The 13,877-nt window shown below is 46.2% G+C and overlaps 1 protein-coding gene across 1 annotated transcript in view; it reads left to right on the top strand.

Annotated features, from left to right (window-relative positions):
* The first annotated feature begins 821 nt into the window (after positions 1-821).
* The window catches only part of LOC119160761 (zinc finger MYND domain-containing protein 19), a 125,745-nt gene continuing 112,689 nt past the window's right edge, over positions 822-13,877 (top strand). The window contains exon 1 of the mRNA XM_037412989.2: positions 822-1,111. Within this exon, the coding sequence (XP_037268886.1) occupies positions 1,028-1,111 (84 nt within the window). The 5' untranslated portion in view covers positions 822-1,027. The remainder of the gene's footprint in view (positions 1,112-13,877) is intronic.

Genomic DNA, 13,877 nt, shown 5'->3' with positions numbered 1-13,877 from the left:
GTTCAGGATCATGGCGCAGAGTTTTTCAAAGCACTGGGGTTTAGTGACAGTGAGGGCAAAATAGACTTTAAGCAGGTAGAATTAACTAGAAGAAGGTTATCTGATTGGTGGCTAAAGTCAAGGTAGGAGTGTTAATTAAACACATCACTGCAAAGTGCTAATCCTCAACCTCACTATTTAAGGGGAAAAAAATAAACCTAGTTTTTGACTCATTAAGTATTACGGCTTGGTGACGCTAGCCACCGCCCGATCTAAAGGGTACAGCCATATCCATGCATCCAACCACGTCTTTAATTCGGACTGTCACGGTGGATGGACGTGTTTTTGGAGCGCTCCCGATCGACTGCGCAGATAAATTGTTTTGCGTGTTTTGAGCTTGTCTTTACAATTATAAGGCAGCCGTTGAAATCCCTTTAGCACTTATTTTATTGTAGGGCATTTTCGGGGGTGAGTCACCAGGCATTTATTAGTTTGTGGATGAGTGTGCCATATTTATTCATTCATCTGTTCATAAGTTTCTTTGTACTTAGCCTTTAAGATTGGCAATTTTAGCGCTTGTTACCAATTTCGGAGGATACCTTGTATTAAAAAAGTAGCTTGTTGAATGGCGGCGTCACTTACGTAGAGTTAATTATAAGTACTTTTACACCTGTTGAAAACTTTTTTACGCCATTTTTGTTGCATATAAGCTCCAAAAACGTAAAAACCTATTTGAAGACATCCCCCTACTTGAGTGGCGCCACCATCGTAGCTCCGACAACCGCCGCTTCCCAAGTGACTGCTGATAATCCGACAGGCACAGGAAATCTAGGCGTTGGTAGTATATAGGTGTTCTGTGGCCTCACTATAGTGGACACTATAGGTAGTATATTTCTCTATGCTATAGCTTCACATGTTCATCGCGCCGTTGCGGTTGCGCGGCTGTCGGTAGTGTGACGACGAGTCGTTGATCGAGCGTGTGGCTGTGTTGTGTCCGCGCGAGCTCGGCTGAATCGAGCGGTGGCTCCTGTATGCCTAGCTGGACAAAATGAAGGACCAGGCGGGCCCATCAGACTCCTTGGTGTCCGGCGTCAAGTTGGGCATCGTCAGGCTGGGCCGCGCCGCCGGAAAGGTACGGTCCTGCGCCAGACAAAGGCTCTTGACGTTTATTGTCGTTTCTGGGCACGTCGCAGCTGCGGCTTGCAACGGGCCCCGAACCATGGCGTGGTTTCATTGTCGCCACTCCAGCGGAGGCGCTTTCTCGAAGCCTTTTCGTTGTGCGCGACGTGCGTTTTTCCAAGTTCTGGTTGCCGTGCATCGCCGCGGCTTAACGCAAATTCTCTGGTTGCTATGCCGCGTAAGAACTGGGCGAGAGAAATCGAGCAAATAGGCAAAAGCAAAACGCCTCTCGGAAGACCGTTCAGGAAGTGAAACTGACGGTTCCTTGTCCGGCCTGTCTCGATTTGAGTGCTTTCTTTTCTTATGTAGGCCAGTGAAGCAATACGGTTTCATCGCACGACACTCGCAAGAAGTCTCGCAAATGCTCTGTTGCGAGTGACTACCCTGTGTACATTAAATCCAATTTATCGTACCGAGCTTCATTTTCGATCTGCTCTTTCATTCGCGCTGATCTCGTTTGAGCTGTTTTCACGCTTGGCCATATTCCAGCGCCCTTGGTCAGTCGGTGGTGCGTGCATGACTATCGGTCCGAGGCCTTCACTTCAAGGGCGATCAATAAGGGTGCTTGGCTCGCCGCAGTATATTGACGGAACATGCGAACGGTGTTGTGCCATTCAGCTGGTCAACGACACGGTCATCGTTTTTTCATTCGTTTCCCAGACACGAGAGTGCGGGGGAACCATTTGAAAAGCCCCGTCATTGGGCGCACATGCTTCCAACTGGGGTTGGGGAGACGTTTTTGTGAATATCCTTGGTTTGTGTGACGGTCCTTTCTTCGATGTTGCAAGGGGACCTTGGGCGCTTGCCTGTTGGTCCTCCCGAACGACGCCTTCATTTTATTTACGTTGGCTGCTGTAAAGCAGCCGCACGTTCGGCCGTTGCTGTAGTACCAAATAACTTCCGCTACGAAATTGGGCCCGCAGGTTTTTGTAATCTGGAATGCAGAACGAAAACGTCATGATCGGCGTTTCTAATCCGCCAAACCTGTGTTGCATCGAGCTACACGCGCACGTTTCGGGTGCACTCGAAGCGGAACTGTCGCGCCGTCACTGCAGCTGGCTTCGCTACCAGTGCACGTCGGTTATATCTATTCGAAAATACGCGCACCAACCCGCACGCGTTCGCACTTACAAGGTGTTGTTGGCTCATTCATGACGGTACTTTATGTGGTGTTGTCCCGCTTCTAGTTGAAAGAAAGGTCCAAGGCGCCAATTCAGTCTATTCAGACTAAACTGGTGACTCATCTTGGGAGATACTTTGAAGTATCTGTATATTTATGTATCGAGATACATTTGTATCTCACTCGTGACGTGCGTTATTGATGTATCGACTATATTGCATTGCTTTGAAGTGTATCCCATTACTGTAAAAGTGCCCCCCTTCGGGAGACTTCAAATATGTGGCCTCTTCTCCCCTCCCAGCTATTTTATTTGCCCAACGAGGGCGAATGAAATGCTGTATGCATGTGTATTGAGCATTTCATTAGAAGCACAGGTGTGCATTCTCTATTCTTGATGGATCTTCCTCTGCTTTTTTGGAATCTTGATCCATGACCAAGGAGTGCCTTCCCTTCTTACCTTGCCGAATTATCCTTCTCCGGAGGAATTTCAGGATATTTCCTTTTTTTTTTTTTCAAGAAATTAGCTGGTCAGCTACCGAGGCACATGAATGCGTATTCACGAATTTTGGGTTGAGGCAGAATCAACGCTGTCTGGCATACAGCCTATTTAAGAAGCTGCAGTTGTATAAGGGCCAGTAAATGCAACAGCCGTATGAGCAAAACACATGTGTGAAATGTATACCTCTTAACTGCCTGGTGTTTGTTATAAAGGAAAGAAGGGTGCATTAAATTATAGGGCATATATGAGGGAGCATCAGTCAGCACCGCCAGTAGCCATGAAGGCGAGAGTGTAACTCTCTCTCTGCCTCTTTGTTATCACATAGCACATGATCTTATTACAAGCTGCCAGTACAGGGGATACGTTGTTGGGCATCGTAGACATCACACAAATTTTGAAGGTTCCACCGAGGCAAATCCTGCAGCCATGACTGGAGAAGACACCAACTTTTGCGGTAAAGAAAATTTAGCCGAAAGCTTTTTAGATCTGCTGTAACCTCAGGAAGCTGTATAATACGAAATAGATGCTTGAAATGGCAAGAGGAGTCTGTTACTGTGCTTCTATTTATTACCTGCTGACTTGCTCAGAACCTTGTGCAGTTAGTGTACAAAAAATTTGTTGCTAATGTGGTGTCCAGCTAGCGTAGAATGGGCAAAAAAAAAAAAAAACTAATGGCATTTCTGGACACTTCTCCGGACAGTTGGTCCAGAGAAGTGGTGCTAGGGGCTCATGGTTTAGGTCGTCACATATCGATTTAAACATAGTTTGAAAGTGGTGGCATAAGGAATAACACACACATGTCTGTGTGCTTCGATTAGTGACTACTAGCACATTCGTTTACTTGCCTGAGCTTTATTAAAGGCTAACTCTGGTTACATTTTTGACCATGTCAAAGCAATGGCAATTCAATGCTCTTGTGGCACTCCAATCACGGTCCTGTATACTCTGCGAATGATACAGTAATTATAAGGGGGCCCTGAAACACTTTTTTTTTTTTTTTTTTCAAGTAACCATAGAATGGATTCACTAAGAGAGCTTGTTGCCTAACAAATTCAACGCTGCAGAGTTTTGAGAATCCGTTCAGGATGAGCATAGTTGCGAATATTTTTCGCATGCTGCAATCACAGTCTCTCTCCTCTGTCCCGACGAAAGCGCTGGAAGCTAAGCAGAGAGGGATAGCATAAGCAAGGAAAGTACATCGCGCGCTCCTCGTGAGCTTGAGCACCTTTTTGTTGTATTGCGATGGGAATTTTATGAACACTCTTGGCTGGATTTTGCCGCCGGCGTCGCTGTCACTCACCGTATATTAATACGTATCTATGTATATGTAATGCAAAAAAGAAAAATCCAGGAAAACTCTCCGGCATGCGGAATCGAACTTGGGACCTCCGAGTCATGAGTGCGAGGTGTTAACCACTGAGCCACAAAGGAGCACCTCCTTCAACGTTCAAATGGCAAGCTATTTATATGTACCACTTACTGCTTCTGACGGGCATCTCGGGGAGAACTATCATTTTTTCAGCATTACTAGCAAAATGGCGCAATGAGTGCGCTGCCACATCGTTGCGACGTAGCGGCGCACACTCTCATCGCCCACGCATACTTTGCGCCATGGAGAGGAAGAGGGCGATGCCACTCGTACGACCTTATTTCAAGGTGGGGAAGATCCTATGTCTTGGCTGCCCTTGGGTTTTCAGAAATGATTCTGTTGTAGTTACTGGGCGCACAAAGGTCTCTCTGCAATCGTTGCACAGTCTCGGTTTGCAAAAAAGTCACGCTTTTCAGACACAGTGAAGTAACAACTGAGAAGCTTATTCGCATTCATTTGTACCTGTGAGTACGTTTCGTGCTTCTTTTGTGTGTGAGAAACGTGAGGCATGTTTCTGCTTGCCATTCTGCGCTTGACCTTCCAATTTGTTGCTATCGCGTTCATTGCTTCGCTTTTGCAGCAAAGCTGTGACTTTTTTTCAATTTCCTTCAAATACGGGCTTTTTCCGGGTAATCGCACATGCGTGGACAAGTCGCGGCTTCCCGCGGCAATCCCTGTAATGACTGAGCGCACCATGTTCAAATCAGCCAATGGCCGATACACCTTTTACGAGCGATTTTTGGGCTTCTCCGGCTTATGGTGGCTAGAGTGGGAGGGGGCACAAGCGGCACTGCACTAGAAGCGAAAAAGTGATCGCATGCTTCATGAAACGGCCGTGGAGGTCAATTTGATACCATTCCCTGTTTTTGTGTGGAGCTGCGCCAAAACCATACAATTTGCCGAAATAGACCTCTACCGGGGTACGTCACAGCGTGACGTCACCGGTGCATGTGCAAGGCGATGGTTGGCAGAACACTCCCGCGGGTGGCTGAGTGGGGTGCAGTCGCTCGGTGCTTGGGGCAAATTTGTTTTTCTTTTTGAAAGCTTAATCTTCAACTCACAATGGCAACATTAGCTGTGGCATGTGTCGGAGAACGTCTAGGTGTGTGATAAAGTGCGTGACGAAATATTCGCCACGCTGGCTGGCTGTTTATCTCGGAGAAGTTAACACTCATGGTGGTCTGTGCGAGGAACAGCAACATCGTCTTCAAAAAATGTGCAGTGTTGACTGTGGCGTGTTGTGTGCGTTGAAAGGCATCAATAATATTGGTTCACCTTTACGGATGGTGAAACTGGGAATATTGTGCGTGGTGTGTACAGGGTTATTGAATAACGCAATGCGTCCTGTTTGGGAAAACACTGGTATTCGTTGTGGGCCGGTTTCAGTAACCGGTTGTTGATGGAACTTTACAATCTGGCATTGTAGTCAATCAAGGTAAAAGTACATTTGACACGATCCTCGGCGAGTGGGTACATCTCAGCGTATACGCGGCGTGCAGAAAAATAAAAGTTCATGATCTCCTGGTGATATATACGACTACACATGAGCTATAAGCATGTTGTAGCAATGCCGAATCTGCATATACCCTTCACCATGGCTATAACTCATATTATCGAATACCTGATACGTGTTAATGAAACAGTGGAGATTTCGTTTTTTATCTACTTTGTAATTTTACGGCTCGATCCTTATGAAGGGACAATGTGCATTACAAATGTGTATCAGGCTTAAAGGAGCAATATAGGTATGAAAACACGTTATAGGTGTCAAATGTAGCAAGGTAACTGTACCAGATATTATATATTAAGAGGTCGGGTTTTACATCACATGAATTTTCACTGGGTTATTGAGAAACACAGCAGCAGAATTTCACTTTGATTTTCACGAGGATATGTTAAGCTCATCCTAACCCATGGCAAGAAGTCTTTTTTTTTTTCATTCATCTCCTATCAGACTATTGGGCAATGAGGGAGAATCTTATCCGTGACGTTATGCACAGCAGCTCAAAATCATGCCCCGCCGCGGTGGTTTAGTGGCTAAGGTACTCGGCTGCTGACCCGCAGGGCGCGGGTTCGAATCCCGGCTGCGGCGGCTGCATTTCCGATGGAGGCGAAAATGTTATAGGCCCGTGTGCTCAGATTTGGGTGCACGTTAAAGAACCCCAGGTGGTCTAAATGTCCGGAGCCCTCCACTGCGGCGTCTCTCATAATCATATAGTGGTTTTCGGACGTTAAACCCCACATATCAATCAATCAATCAAGCTCAACATCATGCTGTCGTCAATGCTGTACCTTGTTTAAAACTGCATTGCATATACCACGATGGAAATTGAATAAGTTTACATCCATGCCATGCAAATATTTCTCAAAAAACCAGTAACTGTGTACATTCAAAACGTTCGCATTCAAAAAAGATCAGATTTTTTTATAGTGCCATCTACGTGGGTGAAGCCCACTGCGTGCTAGTCGTGTCTATCAGTATTCTAAACAAAGTTTCTCCATCCATCCAACTACGACGAGCAAATTTCCACACTATGAGCAGTGACGCTTTTTCGACCCCCTTCTTCCAAAAGCTGTGACTTTAGAACACAGCAATGTAGAAATTTCTGTAGAAGGAATCAAGACACACAGCTCTGCTTTGCAGAAAGATGCCGCCGGAGGAACTTTCTAGCCAACCAGCACCTGCTTGGAGAGAGGGTATGTGGGATGGGGTTCCCACAGTGACGTCATACTGTTTACAAACAGGGAGAGGTCTATTGTGCCATGATTCTCTAATATGCCCGACCAGTATGAAAATTTTCTCAGTTGCGTTAACTTCAGCAAGAAATAGAAGCCACGTTGGCCACCTGTAGTTTGTGTCAACATTACCTTTGGATCATCAGTCCAGGGATCTAGGCACACAGACCCTAACCCTAAAACGCGGAGTAAGTCACTAGGCCAGGATACTCGTGAAACATGGTTGACCACATAAAGTAACAACACCGTCTGTCCGCTAACCGCAGCGGATATCTATTGGCGGGACGACGCAACTTCTGGGCAAAATGCATTGCCATAGCCAGCAACACTTTGCATGAAATGTGAATTTTTTAATCATCTACTAAAAACTAAAGCTGGGAGCGTATGCCGCTGCTACTGCGTACAAGCAAACTCAACCTGCGAACGTCGGCGACCACTGTGGTTGCCATAACAAGGGCACATGCGATAGATACACGGTGCTGTCACCGAACCAATGGGAGTGTTGCGTTGTTACTTTATCTGGTCAAAAATACGCTTTGCCAGTGAGCCAAGTTGTCCCCTAAGCTTAGACCACTTGTGGGAAAGATAAAGGGCGAGGGGGGAAGAATGGTTTGAAAATATCTTGGCCTTGTTCTAACCTTTGTAAAACGTTACTTAAGCCTCCTTCGCCGCAGTACACCAGTGGCCTGCATAAAGGGGTGAGAGATTTGGAAGGGGCTGTGTTATGCATGCATGTGTACGCCGCATAATTGTTGCAGATATTTTAAAAAAATTGCTGACGGTAATTTGAAGCACTTTATGACATTTGTGCATCCTTAAATAACGAAACAAAACTGTATGCCAGTTTTTTTTTTTTTTTATTTTTTTTTCCACACCCACGGTGTTAGAATAGAATAAGTTCGGTGATGACACTGCGCCTGGCGCCGCGTCCACATTGTGTTCACTGCCTGGGCTGTTTCCGTTTGATGTGACAGATGGCACCGCGGAGGGTGGGCCAAGGAGCTCACTGTTGAGTGGCTCGATTCGGCTGTAAAAGGTTATTGCTGCCGAGCCTCGCTGGTTTATTACGCTCGATATACAGGTGTACATGGATGTCAATAAATTAATACGTTGTGACTCTGCTGTATCAAAATTTATTTCCCAATTTTGTATGCAGCTTATTTGCTAACAGTGTTTTTGTGATATAAATGAACCAACAGCAGCTAACGTTGGCCTGCAGAAAGCGGTTGCATTTTGACGTGAGAGCACTAAAGGTCTTGTTTCGTAGAAATTCTGGTGTCGGCATCTTAAGTTCAGAACAAACAAACAGCGTTGTTCGTGAGAGAAAATTTGAGGTGTTTGCAATAACGATAGCAGCCCAGGCGCGCTAGCTATTAGGAAGACGATTGTGTGTGTGAGAGAGAGAGCGGATATCACTGTCACGTTCTTTTGCTCGGCAAAATGAACGAAAAACTTTCAACTAATGGATCGGGAAACTTGCATGGATTCTATTCAGAACCTAAATTGACGCACTACCCTTGGCAGTGTTACTGCTAGCTTCACACAGATTTCGGCCTCTGGCAGTGTACACAGCCTGATATGGTGTGAAAACTTCATTGGGTCTCGAAAGTCAACCCTTGGTTAACCCGTACCACGCCTCTGTTGGGACTGTTGGGCTAGTGCCATCAGCCATATATACTTTGCACTGTTTGATTAAACTGTGCAGAAATGAACTTAATGAAGTGCTTATGAGACAGTGAAAGCGAGCGCACTGCCTAAAGCAGTATATCTTGTGCAGCTCGACCCTTGCGCCACCGATGCGGGACGCCGACAATTATATTCCGCGTTTGATGAGGCCTTAAAGATATCTAAGGCCTTTACATGAATAATTACCTGCAAGGGCGCCTGCGCAAGTAGGCGTTTGGTGTGTAGCGACACGACGAACCCAAGCTAACGGGGGAGTTTCTACTCCCTCCCATGCCTAGCTGTGTGTGGCTTTGCCGTGTCCAGGGAAAACGGGATCCTGGGGGTTGAGTTGACGCCGGGTGATTGGACCTTTAAGGCCCCCCGACAGAGGCAACACACCCCTTTGGCCCCGGCTTCTGTAGACGACACCCCTGGGCTGACCCACCCAGGAGAAATCGGCAGTCGCCTCTTCCTGTCCCCTTCTCTCTCTCCATCTTCGTCTTTTCTACTAGTTTTGATTTTTCCTGTTCTCTTCTCACTTATTTTTGCTTCCACAATTTTCGGCGGCAAGGGTTAACCTGGTGTAGATATCCAACGTTGGGTAGATATATTAGGTTATAGCGGCCAAGTACGGCTGGCGCTTGCGTCTCCTTCACGTCTCGCAGCGTCCCCTTGTTGGGCTCGGTGGTGGGTGGCTGGCATAGTCGCCAAATAAGCTACCAAATTCATGGGAACTCCTAGCCCTCTCACAACCAATCGCCCCTCCAAGACGTGGTGCACCGATGCAATTTTTTAATTTCTGCGAAACAAGGAAGATAACTTCCCAAAATACATCATCCACTGTGAAAGTACAGAAAAGAAAGCTAGAAGCATTTCACCTTTCCTTGTGTCCAAATGCCTTATAGGAACACTAGATGCGGGCTACAAAGCCACAAAGACCACCAGTGGTGACCTACTACTCGAAACAAAAGACCACGCACAGTACCAGAGACTGCATAACCTTACATCATTTGGTAATCAGCCTATCACAATCGCACCGCATCGAACCATGAACACTGTGAAGGGTGTTGTATCAGATGGAGACCTGATGGACCTCTCTGCTGAGGAACTTCTAACAGACTGGAAAGACAAAAATTTCATTCAAGTGCAGCATATCAAAATAAAAAGAGAAAAGAAAGAAACCCCAACGAAAGACATACTTTCAAATCTAGCACTCTCTTCACTGAAATAGCAACAGGATATCTAAAACTGCCGGTCAGACCATATATACCCAACCCGCCGTGCTACTTTAAGTGTCAGAAATTTGGGCACGGCTCCCAGAGCTGCCAAGGACAGCTTACCTGCGTGAAATGCGGCACCAAAGGTCATACCGCTGACGATGACTGTCAGGTACAAGTCCACTGCGCAAACTGTGAGGTTGAACATCTCGCATGTTCCAGGTCATGCGTGGCCTGGAAAAGAGAAAAAGAAATAACAATCACAAAGTTTAAATTGAACATAAGCCTCCGTGAAGCACGGCAGCGCGTTTTCCCGCATTTCGCAGGGAACACATCCTATGCCGAAGTGGTGCGAGGGGGGTCAGCACCACATCGGTTTTCGGCAATGTCTTGGACCACGCCTAGCTTGCCGAGGCGAACGCCACAAGCCCCCACGGGAGGAGCAGCCTCGGCTGCCCCACCCTCTTTGAATACAACCCCACCGAAGGTCCCTTTGAACCCTGGCAGCAGCCAGGGCACCACACAAACTAAAGAGATCCCCTCGACCTCCAGCCCGGTGGGGTCGAAGGCTCCGTCTGTCGCGACAAAGCCTACAACGAAAACATTGTCTGTCGTCTCTCCTGAGGCGATGGACACATCCAGTGCACCGGCGCGGACTGTGCTAAACTCTCAAAAAGACAAAACAGTAATTACTGGGCCTCCTAAAGGCCCTGTTAAATAAGTCACTTCTCTCTTTGAGACACCAGTCACACTCATTTCTTACACACAGCAGTTCTTTACTCCCAATATGGAGACACAGACTATACAATGGAATATCAGAGGACTACTTCGAAACCTCGACAATGTCTTCTACACAAACATTCACCAAAAGGGCTGTGTGTACAGGAAACACACCTAAAATCCAAGACTACAAATTTTTTGCGTCAATATGTTGTCTTCCGAAAGGACAGAGATGATGCTGTGGCGTCATCTGGGGATTTAGCCATTATTGTTACGCAAGGAGTAGCATGTACTCATGTGCCACTACTAACATCCCTAGAGGCAGTGGCTGTTTGAGCAGTTCTATTGAATAAGCTCTGCTCTCTATCTGCTCTCTATACATACCGCCGCAACACCGCCTGGAAAAACATGAATTCCTGTCTTTAATAGATGAGTTACCAGAACCTTATCTGGTTCGAGGGGACCTTAATGCGCACAGCGGTTTATGGGGTGACTGTCGATGTGATGCACGAGGTCTTCTCATCGAACAGTTCCTCTTTTCATCAGGTGCTTGCCTGTTGAATAGGAAAGAGGCAACATATTATAACCTTGCGAACAATACTTACTCCTTCATAAACCTCAGTATTGCATCTCCTTCACTTCTACCATTACTCCAATGGAAAATTATAAATAATCCCTACGCCTTCACTTCTACCATTACTCCAATGGAAAATTACAAATAATCTGTACGGAAGTGACTATTTTTCCTGTCGTTTTGAGTACACCAACATCATACGAATGTCCTTCACGAGTTCCCAAATGGCTGACATACAAAGCCAACTGGGAACAGTTTTACAACATTACTCATTTAAGTTGGACAGATATATGTGGGTTAAGCATAGATGAAGCTGTGCAGTACTTCATAGCTTTCCTTATTGACGCAGTAGCCAAATGCATCCCGCAAACATCTAGACTGCCCGGCAAGCGACGCGTCCCATGGTGGAACACTGAGTGTCGTAATGCGCGAAAGGAACAGAACAGGGCATGGAGGTTGCTGTGGAACTCGCCGACGGCGGAAAACCTTGAGAGCTTTAAGAAAATAAAATCTCAAGGCAGGCCAGAAGAGAAAGCTGGCACAAGTTTTTATCAGGGATAAATTCATATACACAAGAGGTCTGGAACATGGTTCGTAGGGTAGCAGGAAGACAAGTACACTCACTCCCACTCGTAAACACACAGGGTGACAGCCTGGAAGATCAGGCGAACTTCCTCGGTATCCACTACGAGCAGGTGTCTAGCTCATCACACTATACTGAAGCCTTCCAAAGATATAAAGCAAGGATAGAAAAGCAGAAACTAGAGCACAAGTGCACAAAATACGAGGCATACAACCAACCTTTCAACATAGCTGAGCTACGAACATCACTAAACTTCTGCAGTAATTCTGTCCCAGGCTACGGCCGTGTGGTGTATGAAATGTTGAAAAACCTACCAGTCGAAATGCAAGAAACCCTACTTTGCTTGTACCATGCTATCTGGTTTTCTGGCGCTATCCCTATTTTCTAGAAAGAGGCTATAATTATTCCCATTTTAAAAGAGGGCAAGGACCCTTTCTCAGTTTCGAGTTATAGGCCCATTGCACTTACAAGCTGCCTTTGTAAACTTTCTGAAAAGATTATAAACCGCCGACTTTTACATTTCCTTGAAACACACAATCTGCTCGACCGATTCCAGTGTAGGTTTCGAAAGGGTAGATCCACCACCAACCATCTGGTGCGTATCGAGGCACAGATCCGAGACGCTTTCGTTCACAAACAACACTTCTTCTCTGTGTTCCTAGATATCGAGAAGGCTTACGACACAACATGGCGTTTTGGCATATTAAGAGACTTGTCTGTGTGCGCGGTAGAATGTTTTCCATAATCGAGAGTTACTTGTCCAATCGGACATATCCGTGTCTGTGTGGGCAGTGTTCTCTCCCAAACAATTGTCCAAGAAAGGGAGTACCACAAGGTGGTGTACTTAGTTGTACACTTTTTATTATCAAAATGAATTCCTTGCACCGGTCCATACCCCGCAATATGTTCTGTTGTACATTTGTCGACGATGTCCAGCTTGGCTTTGAAGTCATGCAACCTGGCAATGTGTGAGCGGCAGGTTCAGCTAGGTTTAAACAAGCTCTCCAAATGGGCAGAGGAAAATGGATTCCGACTGAACCCACAAAAAAGCACGTGTGTCTTGTTCTCCCGAAAGAGAGGCATGCACTCAGAACCTGACATTCAACTGAACGGTCAACGTCTCTCTGTCAAAGCCGAGCATAAATTCTTAGGCCTAATCTTGGACAAGTTGACCTTCATACCTCACATCAAGTATTTGAAAACAAAATGTGTAAAAGCCAATAATGTTCTAAAAGTGTTGTCACGTTCTACATGGGGTAGTGACAGGCAATGTCTCATGAATTTGTATAGAAGCCTTATCCACTCCCGCTTAGACTATGGGGCCGTTGTTTATCAGTCAGCGACTCAAAGTGCTTTGAAGATGCTGGACCTCGTGCACCATTAGGGTATCCGCCTTTCTACGGGTGCTTTTCGCACCAGCCCTGTGGAAAGCCTGTATGTGGAATAGAATGCGTGGTCACTCCACCTACAGAAATGTTACTCATCTTTTGTGTACTACCTCTAGGTAAACGCAAAGAACATCCCTCTCATTTCACAATCAATGATCGGTCTTACTCTGCCCTGTTCCACGGCCGTCCTTTGTTGAGGCAGCCCTACTCACTTCGTGTGAGGGGCCAAGCTGAGGAAACGATGTGCCACTTCTAGAACACCGTTTGATGGCTCCTGCTGCATATCTGCCACCGTGGCAGTGGCAGCTTATAGACTGTTACATATCACATATCTTTTGCAGAAGTCACAAAGCATGCGCCTGTTGCACACATCCACACATAATTTCATGAACTCCAACACAAATACAGTTGTCCAGAATTCTACAACAACGCCTCAAAGACGAACACTTCTGTGTCGTACACTGCGGTCGGCCCTTCTTTTTCAGATACCGGTACTCTTCATCCTAATACAAGCATCTTTACTGCAGAAGCACATGCGATACTTGCGGCCGTTAAACACATTAAACAAACAAAACTGCAAAGCGCAGTAATATACACAGATTTTCTAAGCGTGGTAAAAGCCCTCAAAACACTGAAGAAAAGACAAAAATTCCATTCTTGTATCTCTTTACTCGCTCCTATGCACAGTATACTCACTCAAACAGCATGTCGTAGTGTGCTGGGTGCCAGGACACAGTGAGGTAGAAGGAAACGAATTGCCGGACCACTTGGCTGCATCTGCCAAGCCAACCAATGCCAATACAAGGGCGGTCCCTGCACTCGACCTGAAACCTCGGGGCTTTTTGGCT

Source organism: Rhipicephalus microplus, chromosome X (assembly GCF_043290135.1).
Source record: "Rhipicephalus microplus isolate Deutch F79 chromosome X, USDA_Rmic, whole genome shotgun sequence".
NCBI lineage: Eukaryota > Metazoa > Arthropoda > Arachnida > Ixodida > Ixodidae > Rhipicephalus > Rhipicephalus microplus.
The sequence above is the reverse complement of the archived record's forward strand: the minus strand, read 5'-3'. Positions and strand labels throughout refer to the sequence as shown.